The sequence below is a fragment of the Tiliqua scincoides genome, chromosome 2 (genome assembly GCF_035046505.1).
Source record: "Tiliqua scincoides isolate rTilSci1 chromosome 2, rTilSci1.hap2, whole genome shotgun sequence".
NCBI classification, from domain to species: Eukaryota; Metazoa; Chordata; class Lepidosauria; order Squamata; family Scincidae; genus Tiliqua; species Tiliqua scincoides.
Window position 1 is genome coordinate 132,773,292 of NC_089822.1, and position 24,014 is coordinate 132,797,305.

A 24,014-nucleotide genomic window follows, 5' to 3' on the forward strand; every position below is an offset into this window, starting at 1 on the left:
GGGATTGGGCTGAAGCTGCAAGCCTATCCACACTTTCCTGGAAGTAAGCCCCATTGACTATAATGGGACTTGCTTCTGAGTAGACATGCATAGGATTGGGGTGTAAGTACTTAATTAGTAATAAAAAACCTAAGTACTGTACAAGCACTAACACTGTACTTCAGTGTTTCTTCTGTGTATGAGGTCAATAACCTTGTGAACTGTGTGGTCAAGGTAATATAATGCATTATGACGTCATAACACGTCTTAGAAATGACTTGCCATGTGATCTCACTTATTTTTTTTGTGGGGGAGTAAACTATGTACAGCCCAGTGCAAGCATGTAGCAAGGACTGGCATCAACACGCATGAATGCAGAACTAGCAGGCAATTCATTACCCTGCAACCTGACAAGAGCCTGGGCTTGGGAGTTGACTCAGTTGCAACCCTCCGCCTGGGCGCATGCGTTCCAGGATGGAACGTTAGGGAAAGTCTAGAGAAAGCTAGAACATGCGCGAAAGCCGCCACTGCGCATGCGTTAACCTCTAGGTTAAAGTGGCGGGTGGAAGGGGGCGGTGCTCGGGAGGAGGAGCCCCGCAAGATTTGAGGGCGCGAGAACGTGCGCGAAGGGCAGCAAGGCGCATGCGCGCAGGGAGCAGGCGTTGGGACAGAGGTTCCCGCGCGTGCGCACACGGGTGGCCTTAGTAGGCGCGCCGTTGAGAGTGGAGAAGCGGTTAGGGTGGCGGCAAGCGGCGCGCATGCGCCTTAGCAGTAGCTGGGCTCTCGTGGAGGCGAGTGAGGAGAAGAGGGGGGTATTTTGCTGCGTCACCAGGCACTTAGAAGCCGCCGTTGCTGGAGCGAGGAGAGCGCGCGCGGTGCCTTGTGGGTAGCAGGCCTGAGCCTTTGAGCTCTGACAAGGAGCCGGAGCCGCCGCCTCGCCGTCGCCCTTGCCCAGCGCTCTCCGGTCCCGCCTCCGCTTCCTGGCTGAGCCCTTTGGAGCCAAGGAGCGGGAGAGAGGAGGAGCAGGAGCCGAGGTGCCGCCGCCGCCAACGCCGTTCGCCATGTGAGTGTGAGGTGGGGCGGGCTGGGCGGCTGGTGGGCCCGCGGTGGGTCGCCGAGAGGCTCGCCGTCTCTTCCCGACCCCGAAGAGGTCGCGGTGGCGGGGGGAGCAGAGGCTGCCTCCTCTCGGGGAAGATGGAGGTATGGGGACAGCGAGGCGCGTGGCTTATGGGCAGAGCGCTGTGGGGCTTCAGCTTGTGCCCCGATGCCTCTTAGAACCCCAGCCTATGCCTGTTTACTCAGTAGTAAGCCCCATCAGAGTCAATGGGACTTACTCCCAGGAAAGTGTGGACGGGATTATAGCCTCAGGGCCTAAGCCTCTGCATGTCTACTGAGAAGTAAGTCCCATTTTGGTCAGTGGGGCTTATTCCCAGGAAAGTGTGGATAGGGTGGTAGCCTGAGCCCAATCCTATTCCTGTCTACTCAGAAGTCCCATTATAGTCAGTGGTGCTTACGCTCAGGGAAGTGTGGATAGGATAGGAAGCTGCAGCCCTTTAAGTCTGTAAAAACCTAGGCTGCAGCATGTAGAGAAAGGCTAGCTGCACCCCTGAGCAGGTGCAGATTGTGTATTCCTCACTATTTAGTAACTTAAGAGAAGCCCCCCCCACACACACACACAAATTTACGGGGGGGGGGAGGCTTCCCCCATCAGAAGGTGACGTGCCTAAACAGACTCATGGCATGATCCCTTTGCTTGTTAATCACTGAATGGCTAAATGGCACCCAGTGAGCACCCAAGATCAAGGTGTTAAAAGTCCAGGGAACAGATAAACCGGGTGGTCGTGGTGGTGTTGTGTTGTACTACTCAGTCTGGAGAACAAAAGCATGTACTAGATTTTACCTGGAGGAAAATGGTTGGCTGTGTAAGGGGTGGGTGGGAGAAGCTGGAAGTTGATCTTCAATTTAGGAAGGTGGTCTAAGCACTTTGGGGGGCTCAGGAGATGGGGAGGTGGAAATGGAAGAAAAGTAACGTTGGACAAAAAAAGGGGGGGAAATAGCACAGCACATGAAACTGAACATAAGAACAGCCCCACTGGATCAGGCCATAGGCCCATCTAGTCCAGCTTCCTGTATCTCACAGCAGCCCACCAAATGCCCCAGGGAGCACACCAGATAACAAGAGACCTCATCCTGGTGCCCTCCCTTGCATCTGGCATTCTGACATAACCCATTTCTAAAATCAGGAGGTTGCGCATACACATCATGGCTTGTACCCCGTAATGGATTTTTCCTCCAGAAACTTGTTCAATCCCCTTTTAAAGGCATCCAGATCAGACGCCATCACCACATCCTGTGGCAAGGAGTTCCACAGACCGACCACACGCTGAGTAAAGAAATATTTTCTTTTGTCTGTCCTAACCCGCCCAACACTCAATTTTAGTGGATGTCCCCTGGTTCTGGTATTATGTGAGAGTGTAAAGAGCATCTCCCTATCCACTCTGTCCATCCCCTGCATAATTTTGTATGTCTCAATCATGTCCCCCCTCAGGAGTCTCTTTTCTAGGCTGAAGAGGCCCAAACGCCGTAGCCTTTCCTCATAAGGAAGGTGCCCTAGCCCCGTAATCATCTCAGTCGCTCTCTTTCGCACCTTTTCCATTTCCACTATGTCTTTTTTGAGATGCGGCGACCAGAACTGGACACAATACTCCAGGTGTGGCCTTACCATAGATTTGTACAACGGCATTATAATACTAGCCGTTTTATTCTCAATACCCTTCCTAATGATCCCAAGCATAGAATTGGCCTTCTTCACTGCCGCCGCACATTGGGTCGACACTTTCATCGACCTGTCCACCACCACCCTAAGATCTCTCTCCTGATCTGTCACAGACAGCTCAGAACCCATCAGCCTATATCTAAAGTTTTGATTTTTTGCCCCAATGTGCATGACTTTACACTTACTGACATTGAAGCGCATCTGCCATTTTGCTGCCCATTCTGCCAGTCTGGAGAGATCCTTCTGGAGCTCCTCACAATCACTTCTGGTCTTCACCACTCGGAAAAGTTTGGTGTCGTCTGCAAACTTAGCCACTTCACTGCTCAACCCTGTCTCCAGGTCATTTATGAAGAGGTTGAAAAGCACCGGTCCCAGGACAGATCCTTGGGGCACACCGCTTTTCACCTCTCTCCATAGTGAAAATTGCCCATTGACACCCACTCTCTGCTTCCTGGCCTCCAACCAGTTCTCAGTCCAGGAGAGGACCTGTCCTCTAATTCCCTGACTGTGGAGTTTTTTCAGTAGCCTTTGGTGAGGGACCATGTCAAACGCCTTCTGAAAGTCCAGATATATAATGTCCACGGGTTCTCCCAAATCCACATGCCTATTGACCTTTTCAAAGAATTCTATAAGGTTCGTGAGGCGAGACTTACCCTTACAGAAACTGGCGGCTGAATGAAATGGTGCTTAATAGGCATGGGTTGAAATGTTGTAATAAGACTGTGAACTAATACAGTTAGAAGTAAAGTTGGGTAGGGTGCCTTGGTCTGAGGCTGATTTTGAAATGTACACGTGGGAAGTGGGTGGGTGGATGGAAGGCAGGAGACAGAAGTAAAAGGAGTTGAAAAGTTGAAAAGAATGAGTCTGTACATATTGTGGGAGGTGTTTCAGTTGAGAAATAGTGAAAGTGATAGTAAGGACTCCTCCATTTACACTTGGCATGCATTCCATACTGGGCTTAAGAGCATGGGAGAAAGCCACATGAGTGTAAACCACATGAATAAAGAGTGTGAGATTCTTTTGTTGGTACTAACACGGGCTGAGTTGTTAAAATTAAAATCTGGGACTACCTGGAAGACTATTTGCTGTGTTAACAATGACATTACAGTAAGTTTTAAATGGATTGAGTTTGTACTTTGTGTTTTGAAGACAAGGGAAAAGAAATCTCTGTTCACTACTCTAAGATGGAAATACACCTGGCTAAAGAGGCCTAGAACGCTTGTTAATACAGGATCTGCTAACATCTTCAGGCGATATAGTAATTTTAATTTTGTCAGGGTGAGATTATGTCATAAACATCAGTCAATATTGTTCAGACTTTGTGATGTCCGTATTTCTTCCTTTACTAAGAATAAAGCAAGTCCTCACTTAAAAGTTGTTGATGGGTTATTGGAAATGGCAACTTTAAGCCAGTGATCTTCAATATTTTTTCATGCCATGTCTCCTATATATAAAGTATGAGACTGGGGATCCCACTGTCAGTCCCTCCCTTCTCCATTGAGCCTATCTGCCCACTCCACACTCGCATAATGCCCTCCCAGTGTTGTTCACTGTAGCCAAATATTACTGTTAGAGAGAGCAGAAAAAAGAGAGAGCAGTACCATGAAGCCTGGCACTGGTGAAAGCTATTTTAGCACAATTGCTAAGAACCTGAGCAGGATTGGGACACAGTCCCTTCCTGGTATGTGAAGGGATGCACCATATCCCTCCTCCTTTACCTGTTGATGTTCTAGTCCAGTGGTCTTCAACCTTTTTCATTTCTGTAAGTTGCTGTGACCCCACAACTGAGGATTCATGACCCTATTGGGGTCCTGACCCAAAAGTTGAAGAACACTGCTTTAAATGAAACAACTTGCAACAAAACTGATTGTACCATATGCTGATGATGGCTGCTTTACTGGCTGTTCATTTTCCTCCAGGAGCAATTCAGGATCTTCATCTTGACCTTTACAGCTTAGGGCCAGTGTATTTGAGAGACTGCTTCTCTGGTATAATTTGCTCTGTCCTTTCTGTTCATCAGAGAAAGCTCTTTTAGGTATGTTGTCACTTAGAGGTTAGGAGGGTGGCAGCTTATAGTAAGTAGGGCCTTCTTGGTAGTGGCACCTCTTTCATGGAATTATCTCCCCTTTGGTTTAAGAACTGCTCCCTCTTTAAAAACTTTGCAGTGAAGTCTAAAGCATTTCTCTTTCTGTAAGCCTTCTGATTTTAGCCTTTAATGCCTGACAGCAACTGGTCCTTTTATTATTATTTTATGTGGTCATGTTCTTACATTATGTCTGTGATTGATTGCTACTGGTTATTTTTTTAATACCTACATGTATTTGATAATTGCATTTTATAGCTTGATTTTTAGATATATGTATTTTTAGCTGTATGTGTTTGTTGTAAGCTGCTTTGGGTGCCCTTTGGGAGCAAAGCGGGATAAAAAATCAAATGTTGAATGCCCCCAACAGATCCTCATTGAGCTATATTGAATTTGTGATGGTGATTGTTTCTCCACTAGACCCATCATCCCAAACTTGTTTGGCAAGATCTCCTGTTGTGGAGATCTTCTTTCATATTTTCCTATGTGTGGTTTCCAAAGAATATGAATGTCATGTTCTGTTTCTCTTCGAATGCTAATATTGCATTATGCCCCAAACCCACAAATGTGTCATTGCAGCATCAGGCAACTTTCATACAACTTTTTACATTTACCTGTAAAGCATATTGCTGGATTGAGGGGCTCTCAAGATGAAGAGAGTAGGTTGATAAGGGTAGGGATTAAGCTCAAAAAGTTAATGGCACATTGTTCTTTAGGTAAAATCAGTATAAATGGGAGAAGTAGATATTCCTGTTGCCTGAAATATATGAATGACAAAGTGTTGCTTTTTTTGCTTTGCAAGTTTAGTTGTGCTTAATTTTTCACAACTCCTTCTTGAAGCACCATGAATATATTTGGAGGTACCAAAAGCCTGGTGATGTGTCAACTGTAACATGTTTAGTGACCTTGAACAAATAGCTGCTAATCTTGCCCTTCTTGACCTAAGATGTTCAAGTGATCTAGAGCAGGGGTGCCCAAACCCTGGCCCTGGGGCCACTTGCGGCCATCGAGGCCTCTCAATGCGGCCCTCAGGGAGCTCCTAGTCTCCAATGAGCCTCTGGCCCTCCGGAGATTTGTTGGCACCCACACTGGCCCGACGCAACTGCTCTCAGTGTGAGGGCGATTGTTTGACCTCTCATGTGAGCTGTGGGATGAGGGCTCTCTCCACTGCTTGTTTTACGTCTGTGATGCAGTAGCAGCAGCAAAGGAAAGACCTGCCTTGCTTTGTGCAAGGCCTTTTATAGACCTTGAGCTATTGGAAGACCTTCATTCATTCATACAAGTTCATCTTTAATATATTCATTTATGTAAACTTATGCAAATTTATTCAAATTTTAAATGTAAATTAATTTTCCCCCCAGCCCCCGACACAGTGTCAGAGAGATGATGTGGCCCTCCTGCCCAAAACTTTGGACACCCCTGATCTAGAGCAGTGGTTTCCAAATTGTAAGCCATGGCTCCCTGGGAAGCTCTGGAAACCAGCCAGGGGAGCTGTGGAATCATCACGAAAAACCTATTACCCTATACAGTGTGTAGGATTGTTGACGTAATGGGGAGCCATGATGAATGGCCCACTAGATCAAGGGAGTCACCAGCCAAAAAATGTTTGGGAACCACTGGTCTAGAAAGGTTTAACAACTAGATGTAGCAGTCTTGCTAATAGTGGTTTGGTGCACTTATAATGGCAAAGTATAGTTTGGCTGTTTAGGCTCCTGTGCTCATATTTGTCAGGCTCATCTATTTGGTCAAACCGTAGCGGACTATGGTTTGTACATGCTGGATACCACAATTTGGAAGTGGGCTGCCAGCCTGTTTTGCATGCAAAATGTTTTGAACACAGGGGAAGTGAGAAAAGGGATTTGGAGCATATAAAGGGAGCATGCAAGTTTCAGGTATTAATAGCCAAACCATGCTTTGCCACTATATGCAGACTAACAGCAATTGCAAACTTGCATGCAAACTGAGCCATTGTTGCCAGAAAAGGCTGCTTATTAGCAGTTCTTCAGCTTAATTTGTTGCTTAACAATTATTCCAAGTGTATAGAAAAGTGCTTTTTGATTTCTGATTATCTCTATATGATTGTATCATCAGAAGAGTTGGGCTAGGGCTGACCTTCACAAACCATATATTCCCACTACATGCTGACTGAATAGCCAGCAGAAAAGTCCAGAAAATTTGACTGTAGAAAAGTGAAATTTCTCACATGTTTTAGGTGAATCAAAATAGCAGTACCTTCATGTAGAACTTGTATATTAATCAGAGTCCTCAACTTGAGAGCAAATGAAGTCATTAGCTGCTGCCACATTGTGCTGTCAGAAATGTTTATGCTGAGCAACAGCCTGAAAATAGGACGCTCTTAATGAGTTTCATGTCTTTCTGGCATTAACAATGAGAGAAAAATACTCAAATCTAACTGTAAATGTTGGGAAATGTGATGTTATTAAGGAAACTAGCCTATAGAACTCTAACATTAATGTAGTTCAGACCAATTCCATTCAAATGGAATATGGCATACCTCCTTACACTCTGCCCCATTTTGTCTTGGACATGTGTTTTCCCCTTCCAATCTATGGCTCATAACTAGGCTTTTCTGTTATATCTGAATTAGATCTCCCTGTGTTTATTGTTGGCCTAGATTGTCTTCCTATTATAGTATGAATGAATTTCCAAGTGATGGTTTGGAATAATCTGATCTAGTACTAACTCTGGTTCAGACACAAACTAGCAAATCAGGGGTGTTGAGAGAGGCATGGTGTGTAAGTCAGTGACATTTTAGTCTTCACGTTTTGGCTTCACACAACACATAGTGTCTGAGCTGAGCCATTGGCTTGACCAGGGCTAAATGAGTTTATTTCATGCAGTAGGCCAAATAGTCATGGCACCTTCTGAAGACTGGAAGTGATATCTTTAAGCATTTTATAATTCCTGGATGTCCTAGCTGCCAACATTGCACTGGGAGTAGGGAATCGCAGAATTTTAGGATGGTACCTGGCAAGAAGGATGAACCACTGTTGCCCTGTGATCTGATAAACCATGGCAGACTGAGTAGAAAGCAGCTACATTCACAGGGACCTTCTTGGACATGAGCCTGACTAGACATTGCCTATAACACTACCCAGCAAATAAAATGAATGACTGCAGCTGCTGTCTTACTACCTCATCCCCCGGTAAGTCAGAATGCTTACTGGCCAATGGGAGAGGAAAGCAATATCTGTAGTGGGTGGTGTTCTTTTTTCATACTGCTGTAACAGTGCTGTGAGACTCCTCTCTTCTGTCTCCTGTCTATTTTCTGAGAAAGGGTATGTGCTGCACAGATCTTGACTGGGATTACTAGCTTGTAATTGTTCGTAGTTATCACAAACTTTGTCTCCTCCCCAAGGCTTCCAGTATGTGTGGAGCATTTCTCTCATTTGCACTGGGATATGACAAAAGAAGCAGTCAAGAGAAACTTTGCTGTTTTTTCTGAAAAACTGTGGTGGAAGTGAACTTGGGAAGGGGAGCAGTATGATCTGTGCTGAAGGGCTTGGGGCACTCATTCCAGCAACCTGGTGAGTGAATTTGTGTGTTCTTTCAGTGGCATTGCTGCAGGTGTATGGACTGCACTGGGTGACATGCTCTGGGGTGGGTGGGTGTGAGAAACACCACTGTTGGCCAAAATGGTTAAAATCTTGGTATTTTTTAATATACCATGCTATATATTATTCATTGGGTAAGTTAATATAGAATGCAATGAAGCAACGATGTTGAAATATGTGTATTCTATCAAAAGTTATAATCAAATAATCAGAAAAGGTAAACAACTGCCTTATGTAACAGAGTGGATTTCCTTAAATCAAAACTGACCAATGAGATTGTTCCAAAAGCCAGTGAGGTATAATTATGACCCAGCAGGGAATCAATAAGGTATGAGTCAGCTCTCATTTCCATGTATTTCAGCCAATACTAGAACTCTTATTCAGTTGTGTGAGTGTGTGACATCCATCTTGGGGCGGGGTCAAGGGGTACTGTGCCTACTGTGCAGTCCAGGCCTGCCCAGTTTCTCCCTGACTGGCGCGAAGAACGGGTTGCTGCAAAAAGGGGTTTGTTGATCTTTTTTTTACTTTAGTTGTGGTTTTTCATCTGAGGGGCCCTGTTTCCTCACAGGAACCCCCGGGGCATTCCCCGTACAGTGTCAAAAGTCCATAACAATCCCTCAAAAGGGGGCCAGTTACCCCATGGGTCCCCTCTCCAGCAATCCTCACCATGAGTTGTGCTGGGTATGTTGTGCTCCCCGCTGGAAGGTCCATACGCCAGGGCAGTCTCCTTGGAACGAGAGGGGTCGGGATTGCGTTCTCCTTCCCTTCTCGATCTCCCAGGTAGTTTCTAACCTAGAGGTCTCAAGTTTCCTTGTCCAGCCAGATGGGGAATAGTCCTCCCTCCAGGTAAGTGGGGTCAGTCTAGATGTGCTCTTGGGATCCTCTGCTGTTGGGGTTCTCCCATAGCCCTGGGGAGACTCTCCCCTCTCTGAGCTGTAGTCGCTGGCCTGTGGCTGCCTCCCGACTGTGTCTGCCTCCAAGCTGCAAGAGGCCCGGCCTTCCTCCTCTCTTTTGTCTTCTCTGTCTCCTCCCTCCTGGAGCTCAGGAAGGTGCTTCCTCCCCCTTTGGCTGCCTGATCTCCTCTTATCCTCCTGGGCAGCCCTTCTAGCCCTGCCTCTTCCTGGTCCTGCCTGGGCCTGAGATCTCATGAGATCTCAGGTCTTCCTCCTGCAGGCCCCACCCTACCTGTTAAAAGGGGTAGCTGCACCTGGGCTGCCATGTCTCTGGGGAGACCCCTGCCCTGCCCAATGGGTGAGTAGGCTGGCTGTAGTGATGGCCCAGGAGCCTTACCCTCTCTGGCTGGCTTCTTGTCTTCCCAGGGCATTCCCCTGAGGGTTCCCTGGGGCTGGGCTCCCCCTCCTTCAGCTCGCCCTCCTTTGTCCTCCTCCTTCCCCGCTGTGGATCACTGCCCAGGGTAAGTCCCTGGGTGACAGAGTGTCATCAAATTGACCACTGGTTTTTTGTTAGTTACTGATTTGTTGGGTGACCGGTACTGTTAACATCTTTAAATAAAGTTAATGGGGGTTACACCAACTCTAGTGATGCCATTGCATTTAGGCTGTGTGTATGATTTTGTAATTCTGTATGGTCTAGTACGGGAGGAGGTCCAACATGGGGGTGACTCGGTGAGCTTTCACGCCGGGTGACACACACCCTACTGACTCCTCTGGGTCCCTGCCCAAAAAGTTGCTTCTGAGTTGGGGTACAAGCCAAAGGCATTCCTTTGTTTATGCCCTCTTAGCATTCAAGGCGTGCTCTACAATGATTGTCAAGTCTGAACCAGAACAGCTCATAATGGTCTGTCACCTGGCTTGCTCATAAGTGGGACTGCTACTACAGAAATGGGCTTAGTATCTTCAGTTAACTGGAAACAGAATTGCATTTTTATATCATTTGAATGTATGGAACAATGTTCACATAAGACAGTGAAATTGGATGGTGTTCTGAGAAACTCTGGGTTTCCTCCACATCAGTAATGCCAGACAACTTTCTCTTAAAACCTGTTGGCCCATTAGTGCCAGTCTTTACCTCCAAAGTGTGAATATACACTGGGCCCTAATTATCCATGGAGGTGTGGGTTCAGCCCCCTTCCTTCCAATGGATAAGGAATTCCATGGATGTTGAAGCTTGCGCGATTACAGTAGTCCTTCACCATCTGCAGATTTGACCATCTGTGGATGGTGGGGGATAATCTCTGGTGTTTCCAGAAGCCACTTCTGAGTTATGCAAAGGCCCGCAACCCTTGATCCTGACATGCCCCAGAATGCATCACAGAAGCGTTTGAAAAACAGTTACGCTATTCCTTCTGAGGCATACCAGGGCCAAGGGAGGGGATTTCAGGCCTAGGCATGATCTGGAACTGGCTTCTGGGAGTTCCAGAGATTGTCTTGCAGCAGGCATGGCTTATGGTGCTAAGGTAAGAAATGCTTTTCACTTTTTGACTTTTTAAAACGTGGTTAACAAATACGCCAGTATCTGTGGTGAGTCCGCGAAGGACTCCTCTGCAGATACTAAGGAACTAGTGTACTTGCCTAGAGCCTTTTGGAGATGTCTCCTGGGTTGGAGATGTCTCCATTAAGAGGCCAATAGAATGGGTTGCTGGCCCAGCGCAACCCAGGAAAGGCCTCCAAAGGCTCCAGGTAAGTCATTGCATGGGGGCTCCAGAGGCACCCATGTGAACCCTCTGTATCTGCAGATGGTTAAATTCTTTCTAATAGTCACTGGATTGACTGTAGCAGTTAACATGCTGCATTTGTCTTGTTTATGTCAAGACCATGGCAACAAAAATTGAGAGTGCTGCAACATAAGTGTTCTGTTGGGCAGAGCTTGTTAGCATGTAACAAATTTGTGACATTTTGGGTTCTTGCTGCTTGCTCTTGAATGTTCAGAATATGTGCTATGGTTCAGCCATAAACACTGTATCCTGGTTCCTACAAAGTCAGAGGCTGTGTGAGTTCACCATAGAGTGGTCTGGGACTACCACCACAATTGTTGTGATTTCGTAGAGGTACCTCTTCTGAGGGTTGTTGCCTTCATAGTAGGGTAGTTCATGCATGTCAGTATGGAGTTGTCACAAGCGCAGTGGCATCCTGCTTGGGTGTATATGAGTTGGACCTATGGTCTTGTGTTTTTCTTGGATAGGAACCTCCTAGTGTGCTTAAGAAGGGAAGTAGACATAACACAATGATGGGCAAACACCACCTTGTCAGATTCAGAAATTGGACTTGGGGAGGTGGGTGGAAGGGAAATTAACTATACCCCAGATTCAGAAAACTGGGGGGGGGGTATTTCCAGCCTATTTTTGATCCTGACAGTCTCCTAATGATGTCATTGAGTGACATGGTCTGAACCTTGCCCACCTACCTATCTACTCTGTCCTCTCCCCCCTTTCTAATGCGTGGTTCACTGCTGTGATTTCATGGGTCAATAGGCAAGAAAAAAAATTTCAGTGCTTTTTGTGTTTGGCATGCAACCATACCAGCATGTTGGATACTAAGAAGAGAGAGCTCTCCTTCCCTTCCTCCACTACTGAAGCAGCAAGAGAAAGGTAGAGCAGTAGGGAAGTTCTGGGCAAGAATGGATCATGGCAGGGTTTAAGTTCCCCTCTCACTTTTGGGATTGCGGTGCTTGTGGGATACTGATGCAAGCATTAGAAACCCATTTGGATTTGTATTCCAAACATACCACTAATATGAGATGGAGAATAGTCAGGAAGGAAGCAATTCTGCGCGCTCGCTCTCTCTCTCTCTCTCTCTCTCTGTGTACGTGTGTGTGTACACATACGTGATTAGACAGCAGCAGCTGAAAAATGTTCAGTGCTGTTTCCTAGCTAATGTGGTATAGTTTGCCATGAATTTTTTTTTGGTGTTAGAACTAGTAAAAGAAAGTGACTCAACTGGCAGATATGTATAGCACTACAAGATTAGTAAAAGCAAAAAAGTAGAAATTGGAACATCACACTAACACAGAAATGTCTTCATAATACAGGGGATATATTCCTGCAAAACAGAGTGCTGTTTGAAGCAGTGCTATAGGGGACATTGTTCAAGACAGGTGATGGTGCTGATTCACCTGAAGTAACCCAAATAGACTTATCTCCTTGGCTGCAGTGGTTGTCTGTTGCACTCAGGGTGAAGAGCACTAGATGGAAGCAACATTATGGGAGATATTGGAAATACAGGTCTTGTTCATATGACACTGCAAACTTTTTTAAGAAACCTGTGGTAAACTTCCTACTGGGCAAAAGGATTTTTAAGTGATATAAATTTATATACAGTGGTGCCTCGCAAGACTAATGCCTCGCACACCGAAAAACTCGCAAGACGAAAGCGTTTTTGCAATTTTTTTCTGGTGACTCGCAAGACGAATTTTCTATGGCCGTGCTTCGCAAGACGAATTTTTAAAATTAAAAAGTTGAAGTTTTGTGCTTGAAATTTTTGAAATTCTTTGTACAGTATGTATGCCTTTAAAGAGCACTTAATAAACACTTTGTAAACCAAATTTGACTTTGTTCTGTGTTTTTTTGCCCATAAGAACGCATTAATTAAATTTCAATGCATTCCTATGGGAAACCGCGCTTCGCAAGATGAAAATGTTCACAATACGAAACGACTTGCGGAACGAATTAATTTCGTCTTGCGAGGCACCACTGTATATATTAAGTGATCTATATTTAGCAGGGTGAGAGTAACTGCCCCTATTTACTCAGCATAGCATCTTCTCCAGCAGCTATTCACTGGTTTCTGTTGCATTTTGAGCCCTTTACGGACAGGAAACTACTTGTTTAGCTATGTAAACCACTTTGAACTTTTTATATTTAAGTACTTTGAACTTGTTAGTTAAATTTAAATATTCCTAATTTTTTAGATTTGGACACAATTAACTAGACACTGGAATTTTCAGTACTAGAAACAGTAGCATGCCTAGGCATATAGTTTTATTATAAAATGGTGTGTGTTCCATCTAAAAATGTGCTTGGTAGCATTCTAACATTCTGACTTTTTTCCCTCCGTATTGAACAGTGGAACACTCAACTCTTTTAATGTTAGGGGGCATGGCAAAGATTGTCCATGTCTTAATGTTATTTAGTAATTGTTTTATAAATATATAAGTGTGAACCTGCATGAACTGTACAAAATCTTATGTGTTGCGTCCTGTTTCTTGAGTCTGATTACTTTTATTGCCTTGACATTATCATCTTTGCCTTAGAACAGTGATTTCCAAACTGGTGGGTTGTGACCCACCAACCAGGTAAGCCCTTACCTCTTCCCTTTTAAGGGGCAAGGAGGGGGTAAGACAGCAACACAGTTCCCAGGATCCTGCTGCTGGCGGGGACGGGAGGGGTTTTTTCTACTTGCCTTCAGCCAGTGCTAGAGTACTGGTAGGTCCAGGGGGTCTGGGGAGCCCTCCGCAGGGCTCCACAAGCCATTGCAAGAGTGGGAAAAAAAGAAAAAATGGGACTTCTGGTTTAATGATGAAAATCTGCTCTTTTTCTTTTTCACACTTACAGAGGCTTGGGGAGCCATGCAGAGGGCTCCCTAGACCTCCAGGATCTCCCAGACAGCAGTGTGATCCTGGAGATAGCATTGCTGCAATCCCCCTGCCCCAACATATACTTACTTGGTTTCTTCCTCCTAAGGAGGACTTTGGGAGATCCAGTGCTGGAAGCAAGCCCCATTCCCAGGGTTGGGGAGAATTTCTTATGCCTTATGAAGGCAGTGCAGAGCGTTCTGTCTGTGGTTTCTTTTGCCATTGTAAGACTGTCCTATCTACCTAGACCTGGTGCTGATTGCCATCAGCTACATCTAGAACTTCAAATAAGCACTGGGTTCCTATAACTAGGAATTCAACACTTGCTTTCAAGCTCCTGTATGAATTGTTCTGTCCTGATTGTGGTTTGAAAAGTTAAATATCTATCAGAGTATATTTCTCAAGCAGAAAACTAAAGGATGATTATTTGCATGTCATTAAGAGCAAGGTTTGAAATGTAGGCTTTCTTTTCTCTGACTTTGCTGCTGCAGGGATTAACTTTCTGTGTGCTTTTTCAAATGTCCACCATGTCATTGTTTGAATACAGTTAATCTTGGCCTTAGGACCATTCTTGGCTGTTTCTACATTGATAAAATGTTAATCCAGTAATAGACTATACATGATTGGGGGGGGGGAGTGCTAATCTTCGATACTGATTGTACCTAGGTGTTTTCAGCTGTTGAACAAAATCAGGATGGTGCATATTCCAGAGCTGCCTATTATCATATTGGACAACTGATTGAAGTTTAACTAGATATTTAGAGCTACAAATTATGTTGGACAGATATTCTTATGAAATATCCCTATTTCAACCTAACTGGATTATTAATTACAAGACAAATATACCTAACAAAATTCTTAGGAACAGGCACACTTCTGGATGCCTTCATGAGTCTTGTAGATGTCTTGTCACGCCTAGGATTTCTCAAGCCTTCTGAATCATGTTGCAGACTTTCTTTGCTATGCATAAACATGCAGCCAAAAAATGTACGAGTAGGAAAAACATAAATGCAGTAGCATTTGTTAGTGGAATAAGAGCATCAGGCCATTAGCACTGTCGTGTATTGCTTTAACAAGGTGTTAAATGAATTGTGTTTTATCTAACTCTCAAATTATCTTTCTAGGCAGCCTGCTTCTGCGAAGTGGTACGACCGAAGGGACTACGTCTTTATTGAATTTTGTGTTGAAGACAGTAAAGATGTTAATGTAAATTTTGAGAAAGCCAAACTTACATTCAGGTAAATGAAACGTCTGAATACTAACCACGAGCAAAGATTGTATTTGTTTGACTAAATTGGTACTTTTTTGAGACAATGTTAAGCATAAATATTGGGGATTTTTCTTTTCTTGCAGTTGTCTTGGAGGAAATGATAACTTCAAGCATTTAAATGAAATTGATCTTTATAATTCTATTGATCCAAATGTAAGTTGTCTTCCTTTCTCTACTATGTGCTTAATTGAGCATTGCTAATAAGCATAACTAGTTAATAAGAGATGACTTCCCCACCTCCTCTAAAGTTCTGACAATAAATGCAATAGCTCAGTGGTTCTCAAAGTTCTTGGGAGTAAAACTCCCAAGGTAAGTCTGCGGGGGAGGAGGCGAGGGCAATGATGTGATCCCCAGGATTGTGTCACTTCAGGGGGAATGGGGTGGTGTTTGTATTGCTAAGAGCTGGCACAAGGTTCAGGAGTTGTGGGGAGTCCTGCGCAACATTCTGCAGGGCTTCCTGTGTCTTAGAATGTTGGAGAAAAATGATTGGAAACCACTTGCGATTTTGTGATTGCAACCAGGAAGTGGTGTCCACTTATTATTATTAACAGTATTTATATACCGCTTTTCAACTAAAAGTTCACAAAGCGGTTAACAGAGAAAAATCAAATAACTAAATGGCTCCCTGTCCCAAAAGGGCTCACAATCTAAAAAGATGCCAGGGAAGATGCCACTTTTTTTCCCAATATTCTAAGACTCAGGGAGCCTACAGAGGGCTGCGCAGGGCTCTGCACAACTCCTGAACCTTGTGCCATCCCTTAGTAAGTACAAAACCGCCCTTTGCCCCCCCCAATGATGTGATCCTGGGGCTCATGTCACTGCCTCCCCCTACCCCTTAAATCAGGGGTGTCCAAACTTTTTGGCAGGAGGGCCACATCATCTCTCTGACACTGTGTTGGAGAAAAAAAGAATTAATTTACATTTCAGATTTGAATAAGTTACATACATGAATATATTAGGGGTGGAACTTATATGAATGAATGAAGTTCTTGCAATCGCTCAAGGCCTATAAAAGGCCTTGCACAAAGCAAGGCCAGCCTTTCCTTTGCTGCCTCTGCTGCATCACAGATGTGAAACAGCAAGCAGTGGAGGGAGCCCTCATCCCATAGCTCACATAAGAGGTTGAACAGTTGGCTGTCACGCTGATAGCAGTTGCATCAGGCTAGCATGGGCTCCAGCAAGTCTCCAGAGGGCCAGAGGCTCATTGGTGAGTGGGACCTTCCTGAGGGCCGGATTGGGAGCCCTGGAGGGCTGCAAGTGGCCCCAGGGCCGGGGTTTGGGCACTCCTGCCTTAAAGGGACAGGAGAAACTTTACATGAGCTGGTGGGTCATGACCAGTGGTGCGCCACTGTAATAGCTTAATATTTTGAAAACATGGCTTTGTTAGAAAGCTATAATGTGGGTAGACATGCTTGATTGTGCTCAATAGTTGAAGTTTATACTGGTAGGTGCCTTGAACACATACAGTTTATGCTGTGGAAGCAGAATTGCAAAGTTTATCATACATGCATATTTTTGCCATGCTTAAAACAGTTTTAATATTTGGATCCTACATTAGAATACTTGGATCCTATATTGGAATTAATATAGGCAATTGGCATAAAGATCAGTGCTCTTGTAGGAACTCCAGACTCCTGAATATAGATTAAGCTTAGTTCTTGAAAGCTGCAAACAAATGAGGTGTTAAGTCTGTTTCTTAATTGTATCACTTCACCATGGAAGTTTGACTCAATCCATTATGATAATCTCGCCATAATAAAAGCATGTTAGCAGGAAGGGTAGACTACAACTCTTTTCCCTACCATTTAGTTTGCTGTGTACCCCCACCTGCAATGTGAAGTAGTACAATCTAGTCACAGGTGTTCCTGTTCATTTGCAGTTTGAGAACTATGTTTGTATCTGTGTAAAAAGAATTATTCTTACTCTCCAGGAATCCAAGCATAAAAGAACAGACAGATCTGTCTTATGCTGTTTACGAAAAGGGGAATCCGGCCAGTCATGGCCACGATTAACAAAAGAGAGAGCAAAGGTATACCTGTGTTGCATTACTCTAGTCTGTATTTCAGTGTTTTAATGTCTTGAACTTCATTCCCTGTTCTGATCTTCATTTGCTTTCTGGGGCCGCAACACCACCAACTTGTTCTGCACATGAGTATGCAGAAATTCTCACAAGTGGTCACATGCATGCAGCCTGGTAGATTTGGTGTGCTTGTAAGAGACTTATTAGAGAAGCTTGAATGGTGATAAGGGGGGAAGGGATGACCCTCAACAAAACATTGCAATGCACCCAGCTCCTAATGAGTGCTCTTGTTCCATATCCCAGACAGCTTAAAACCCTGTGGTATGTTTGGATCGATGGAGAAGAGAATCTTTTCCCACCTTTCTGAAATTTTTCCTCTGCTCTGCTCTTTAAAATGTATCAATGAATTGCAGGAGGAAGTCTTAACTTCGTCATGCATGCCCATCAGACTCTTTAATTCCCATCTACTATAAGCTATTGGGGGCTCAAGCAGACCAGTTCCCTGTTCCCATCTCCTTTTCTTCTTTAGTTGACATATCGATGTTTTATTGGTCCTAGAAGCCACTGAGCACTGGAACTTGTTAGACTGTATGTTTAAATGTTTGTGTCTAGTTTACAAACTAAATGTTCTGCGTACCTGGGGAGTCCACAAATAATGCAGAAATTAATTTCCAGTTCTTGGGTATCTCTGTGTTTTTTCCAAACTGGTAGACATTTATTTATCCACGTTTGTTATTTTGGGAAACCGGAGGTGGAATGTTTCTATCCTGAGCATAGCCTCCCTGGAACTTTGCATCCTGCCCCAGAGTCTAAGAATCTAGTCCATAATTGATAGAATTAAAATTGATCAAACTCGCACTTCATTGTGATTTTCAGAACAGTGTACAGTCAGCTTCCCTAAGAATGAAAATCCTTTCCACAACTGAAAAACCATTTTTCTGGTTTAAAGCTTCTAACCTTTTCCTGTTCTTTAAACCTCCTAAAACTTTCCCTAACTTACACATTTTTCTGTGTTTGCACAGCTCAATTGGCTCAGTGTGGACTTTAACAACTGGAAGGATTGGGAAGATGATTCAGATGAAGATATGTCCAATTTTGATCGTTTTTCTGAAGTAAGTGGAATAATCAGCAGTTGATATTGTTTTGGAATAATTATTATCAGACATTAAGCTTCACCATGCTGAAGTTTAATACTTTGTATGAAAAGAACCCTTACTGCTTCTTACTTGCTTGAGTTCAAAACAAAATGACAAATCTTCACTGAAGATTTTTCCTTTTAATCTAGATGATGAACAACATGGGTGGCGATGAAGATGTAGATTTGCCAGAAGTAGATGGAGCAGATGATGTAAGTAGTTCCTGCTTAATACTTAACTCTTAAGTATTGTTGTTGCTGATGTCCATATTTGCTGTATACTGAAGATGACTCTTCCTCTATCATGATTAGAAGATTGATTCATAGACTCTGTTTTACATGGCCATCTGGTGAGACAGAGCTAATACCTTGAGCACAGTTGCCTATAAAGTTTGAGCTTGAGCAGTCGGTCTCTTAAACTCCTGCTTTGAGTGTAAGAGCCCACTCGAGCCCACCTGTGTTTGCCTACACTGGGAGTAAGCTGCTCAGGTCAGGCACAGTGTATCTTCAAATCATAATCCGGCCTGGATTTATTTATAAACCATAAACCATGCTTTATTGGATGGAAATGTGAGCCAAGCCTGCATGCTTCCTCTTCTTCCTTGACCGATGTACTGCTGAACATCCTGACTTGTTAAATGATGAGTCTGCAGCTTGTGCAAATACAAGAACTGTGATTTAACAAGGATTTATAGGTCAGGATGTAAAACCCACTTTATCCTGTGGTTTCATATTCTGGCTTGTAACTCATAGTTAAATCAGTCCTTAGCTTCTCATTTGCTGTAGAACCATGATCTTTAACAAGCCAGGATTTAATGTGTCTACTCTGTGGTGGGGCCAGGGAAATTTGGGGTGGGGGCGCATGCAGTTCTGTTACTCATGACCAAATAGTCCATGCTTCAATGTGCTTCAGAAACTGGCTTATTTGCTAATCACTATCTCTTTGCTTTAGGATTCGCCAGATAGCGACGATGAAAGTAAGTTAATTATTGTTTTGCATGCATTTGCCATATATTGTAGGTAAAGTTAAGCAAAACACTCATGAATACTTATGGAGTTATGCCTCATTGCTGATTGCATGATAAGCAGAGAAGGTCAAGGGCTTACTAACCAGCCACTTGGTGGTGGATACTACTTGGTTGGTGGAGAGTAGAATGATTTTGTCCCACGAGAGAAGCGATACTTTTTCTAACTTATGGGTAGATCACAAGGGGGCTAAACAACTCTTGACTCGCCTCTGATCTCCCCAGAGCCTGACTCTGTTTGCCCAGAAATCTAGGCACAGAGTCTGCTGGGGTGAAAGGCAGTGGAGGTGGCTGCCCACCTCAAGGTTCTGGGGAGATAAGAGACAAAGAGATGAGGAATGACTTTTCAGTGCACCAGATCTGGCCTGCAGGTTGTAATTTGGAGTGTGCTGCTCTAAGGGGTACATACTGGTGCACGGACCCTGTGTTCTGCACAGCATCACTGCACTTCTAGTGGTAGAAGCAACTGTAGTTTTTGTAGTTAGATGGGTTGTTCCCAGTTTTTCTTTACTAATAGTGCAGTAGTAATCCTGTTGCTATAATCAATATGTTCATTTTTATTATTTCAGAAATGCCAGACCTGGAATAAGAAACTGACATCTTTGGGGGTTTAGGGAGAAAACTTCATCACAACATTTCATAATTGAGATAAGAATTCCTGAGTTGATAGCTCTAAAGGCAGAAAATGCATCCTTTAAAACTCATCTTCAACCTGTTTTAAGCAGCTTCACTGATGATTGGTGCGTACCATTGTTCAGGGCAGTCTTAAGCTATGTGAGGCAATAAAGTTATGCATGAATGTTTTTCCAGACTTCCAAAAATAATTAAAAAATTGAGGTATAGGCAATCGATACAAAACAGTTGCAATAAAAGGGTTTACAGCACCTCTTTGCCTCATCATATTACAATGGGAAAACTCTCAATGTACATGAAGTAGTAAATCCCTGCTTTCCCCCTCACGTTGTGGACTGCAGATAATTTAAAGTTTCAGATTTTGTACCTGGAACAGAACTGGCTGAAGCAATGTTTTAATTGGCTTTCAAAACTAAACTGGTAACATACTGTACCTCTAGGGGTGTCTTTAGGGTGTGTTCCACTAATGTTTAATGCTCTTCACCTTGTATTTAATCACTAGTTAGTGTTAAAGATATCCTAGCTAAAACTAGCAACCCCTTAAAACTTAAAATGGGTGAAGCCTGCACATTTGGTTGTTTGATCCTCAAAGCTCTTGCATCTCTTAATATGGAGGAGTAAAAGAGTCTGTACGTTGTTGCTTGTCAATCTGTACATTTAGACCAAATTGTATTTGCACTGTTGGTATGAAAGCGAGTGACAAAATGTTAATACACTATTGGATCTTCTTGGTTTTTTTCTTTTTGACCAGCTTATGATAAGCCTGAAAACCTCAATTTGTGTTCAGAGCAGTGGGGATTTTTTAATGTCTGCATTATTTCTAATAAACTGTTGAAGACCCATGGCTGTCAACTGTCTGGCTGGCTGTAACTTCATGTATTCTTACTATTTGTTGGAATGGAAACTTTTATTTCTAGTTGAAATAATAGTATGGGATTATTCATCTGTTTGAAGGAGGAAAGTTGTAATATTGCCCCAAAAATCTTAAACGAAAAAGGATCTGTAAGCTGTGGGTACGCGGATAAGTTTAAAGAAAAGTGTTGTGATCTGACTAAAATAAAAAAAAGTTTTATCCTCCTTTAAATCTTTGAGCTTCTGCATTTGACCTCTGAAATGCTTTCTGAAAATTTCTGTAGCTGACTGTGTGTGGCTGGGGAGTGGGCATTCAAAGAGTTTACAGAATTGTCCCTTGATAAAGACACAGAAGATGCTGCTGTTCAATACCCCAAATCTTACATGAGCCTTCAAGTGCACAAGTGCCCCATATTTTAGCTACAGTTTCCATTGTCCTCAAATTGCAGTTCTTGCTTTTGCATGTCATGAAGATTGATCTGGGAATAATGCTACTTTAGGGTAGCGGAAATGTTTTATAAAATATTTGCATTTGACACTAATTTCTTACTTGTTGACTACTGTAATCATGATCTGCCTAGGTTAAGCCTTTACAGAAACAAAAAGACCATATTTCTTTCAGGTAGCAAGCAGATTGCATGTAGTCACTTGCATGTAGAAAGTGAAGGTTATGTCCAGGGGTAGATGGTCACCTTGGCAAAAGTGTCTTGTCCCTCAGTCTCTGGACAGAATGAACTCCTCCAAAGACCAAGGTTGTGGCTAATTTCTTTTTGTGACATTGCTTCTAGCTAAAGACCTCAGTGTTAAAAAGTTTACCTGAAAAAGCTCAGAACAAAATTTTTTGTCACTTGTTGATATTGAGCTTTTCTATAATTCTGAACTATCAATTTCAGCTAGGTTTCAACACTGCAAAACTGATGGGCTGGGCAGATGTGCTTGAGTAATCTCAGCTAGTCATGTTTCTTGCAGTTAAAAGATTCTTTTAAAAGATGCAAAACCTTCCAGAACCAAATTTGGCACTTGGGGGATAGCCCAGGTCTGCATGAGGGAAGCTCTGTGAGACAATCTGCAACCGTAAGAATCCCTGCTATTTTGCCCTTCCCCACACGTTGTGGAAACCTCTGAGGACTATCTAAGCCCATGAAAGGTGGCGTAGAAGTTCACTTGCATTGCTTTGCTTCTGAGTTCATGAAGGAGCTGTTGCCAACTGTTCCAGCCTCTGGCAGGTAGGTCATGCAACATTGCAAGTTGCATCTGAGACATCTTGACTGATGTATAGAAGTGAGTGAAAGTCTTGGTGGTGTAAGGAGAAAATGTTGAGGGACTACTCAGCAAAACTAGTCTGAAGGTGGAAAAGAACATGAGTGGGAAAAGAAGGAAAGTAACATGGGAACAAATGAAGGAGCATGCCATGGGTTATAGAGATCTGTGGATGAAGCAAAATAGTAGCTGAGAATTGGTGGTTCAGACATCTCCATTCAGTTTCACTCTCCCCATTTATTAGCTAAGAGCCGCAGTATTTAAGAAACATTTAAATTTTAATATATATATTTACTCAACCTGGACATTAAACATGTATTTTCAGTGGATTCCCAGTTTATACTTGGTAAACAATTATAAAGCTTGAAAATTTATCTACCTTTTATATTCATTGTGATGCAAAAAGGAGCTCAGCCAGCATATTTCCAAGAGCCATACATTATATGTCAGAGCTGCATGTAGCTCATGAGCTGCAGTTTGAGCACCCTTGCTATAATCTATATGTAACTAGAAGTGTTTGAAAATGGTGTTTTTCTTAGAAATAAATCCATTGTGTTCAGTAAAACTTCGGCTATAATCCTACCTTACTTGCCAGAAGTAAGTTGTCTTCGATGGCTCCACATCAGACCCTTTTGACATCCAAAGCGGAGTGAAGCAGGGCTGTGTTCTTGCACCAACCTTGTTTGGGATTTTCTTCGCTGTCCTGCTGAAGCAGGCCTTTGGAACTGCAACAGAAGGCATCTATCTCCGGACCAGATCAGACGGAAAGCTCTTCAACCTCTCCAGACTGAGAGCAAAATCCAAAGTCCAGCTGAAATGTCTGCGTGACTTCCTCTTTGCCGACGATGCAGCTGTCACTACCCACTCTGCCAAAGATCTCCAGCAGCTCATGGATCGTTTTAGCAAGGCCTGCCAAGATTTTGGACTGGCAATCAGCCTGAAGAAAACACAGGTCATGGTTCAGGATGTGGACTCACCTCCCTGCATTACAATCTCTGAGCATGAACTGGAGGTTGTCCATGACTTTGTGTACCTTGGCTCAACGATCTCCGACACACATTCTCTCGATACCGAGCTAAACAAGCGCATCGGTAAAGCAGCTACCACGTTTTCCAGACTCACAAAGAGAGTCTGGTCCAACAAGAAGCTGACGGAACATACCAAGATCCAGGTCTACAGAGCTTGCGTCCTGAGTACACTTCTGTACTGCAGCGAGTCATGGACTCTTCGCTCACAACAGGAGAGGAAACTGAGCGCTTTCCACATGCGCTGCCTCCGACGCATCCTCGGCATCACCTGGCAGGACAAAGTTCCAAACAACACAGTCCTGGAACGTGCTGGAATCCCTAGCATGTATTCACTGCTGAAACAGAGACGCCTGCGTTGGCTTGGTCATGTCGTGAGAATGGATGATGGCCGGATCCCAAAGGATCTCCTCTATGGAGAACTCGTGCAAGGAAAGCGCCCTACAGGTAGACCACAGCTGCGATACAAGGACATCTGCAAGAGGGATCTGAAGGCCTTAGGGATGGACCTCAACAAGTGGGAAACCCTGGCCTCTGAGCGGCCCGCTTGGAGGCAGGCTGTGCAGCATGGCCTTTCCCAGTTTGAAGAGACACTTTGCCAACAGTCTGAGGCTAAGAGGCAAAGAAGGAAGGCCCATAGCCAGGGAGACAGACCAGGGACAGACTGCACTTGCTCCCGGTGTGGAAGGGATTGTCACTCCCGGATTGGCCTTTTCAGCCACACTAGATGCTGTGCCAGAACCACCTTTCAGAGCGCGATACCATAGTCTTTCGAGACTGAAGGTTGCCAATACTACTTGCCAGAAACTTTGTCACTGCTGCTTTGAGGATCTTGCTTGTTTGCAATAATTT

The 24,014-nt window shown here is 43.9% G+C and overlaps 1 protein-coding gene across 1 annotated transcript; it reads left to right on the forward strand.

The window, feature by feature from the left end:
* Positions 1 to 904: 904 nt before the first annotated feature.
* On the forward strand, positions 905 to 21,109 carry PTGES3 (prostaglandin E synthase 3). Its single transcript, XM_066614900.1, has 8 exons — positions 905 to 1,042; positions 15,067 to 15,180; positions 15,296 to 15,365; positions 17,143 to 17,241; positions 18,255 to 18,344; positions 18,518 to 18,580; positions 19,320 to 19,344; positions 19,962 to 21,109. Coding segments are annotated over exons 1-8 (483 nt in total). The 5' UTR covers positions 905 to 1,040; the 3' UTR covers positions 19,982 to 21,109.
* The last annotated feature ends 2,905 nt before the right edge of the window (positions 21,110 to 24,014 follow it).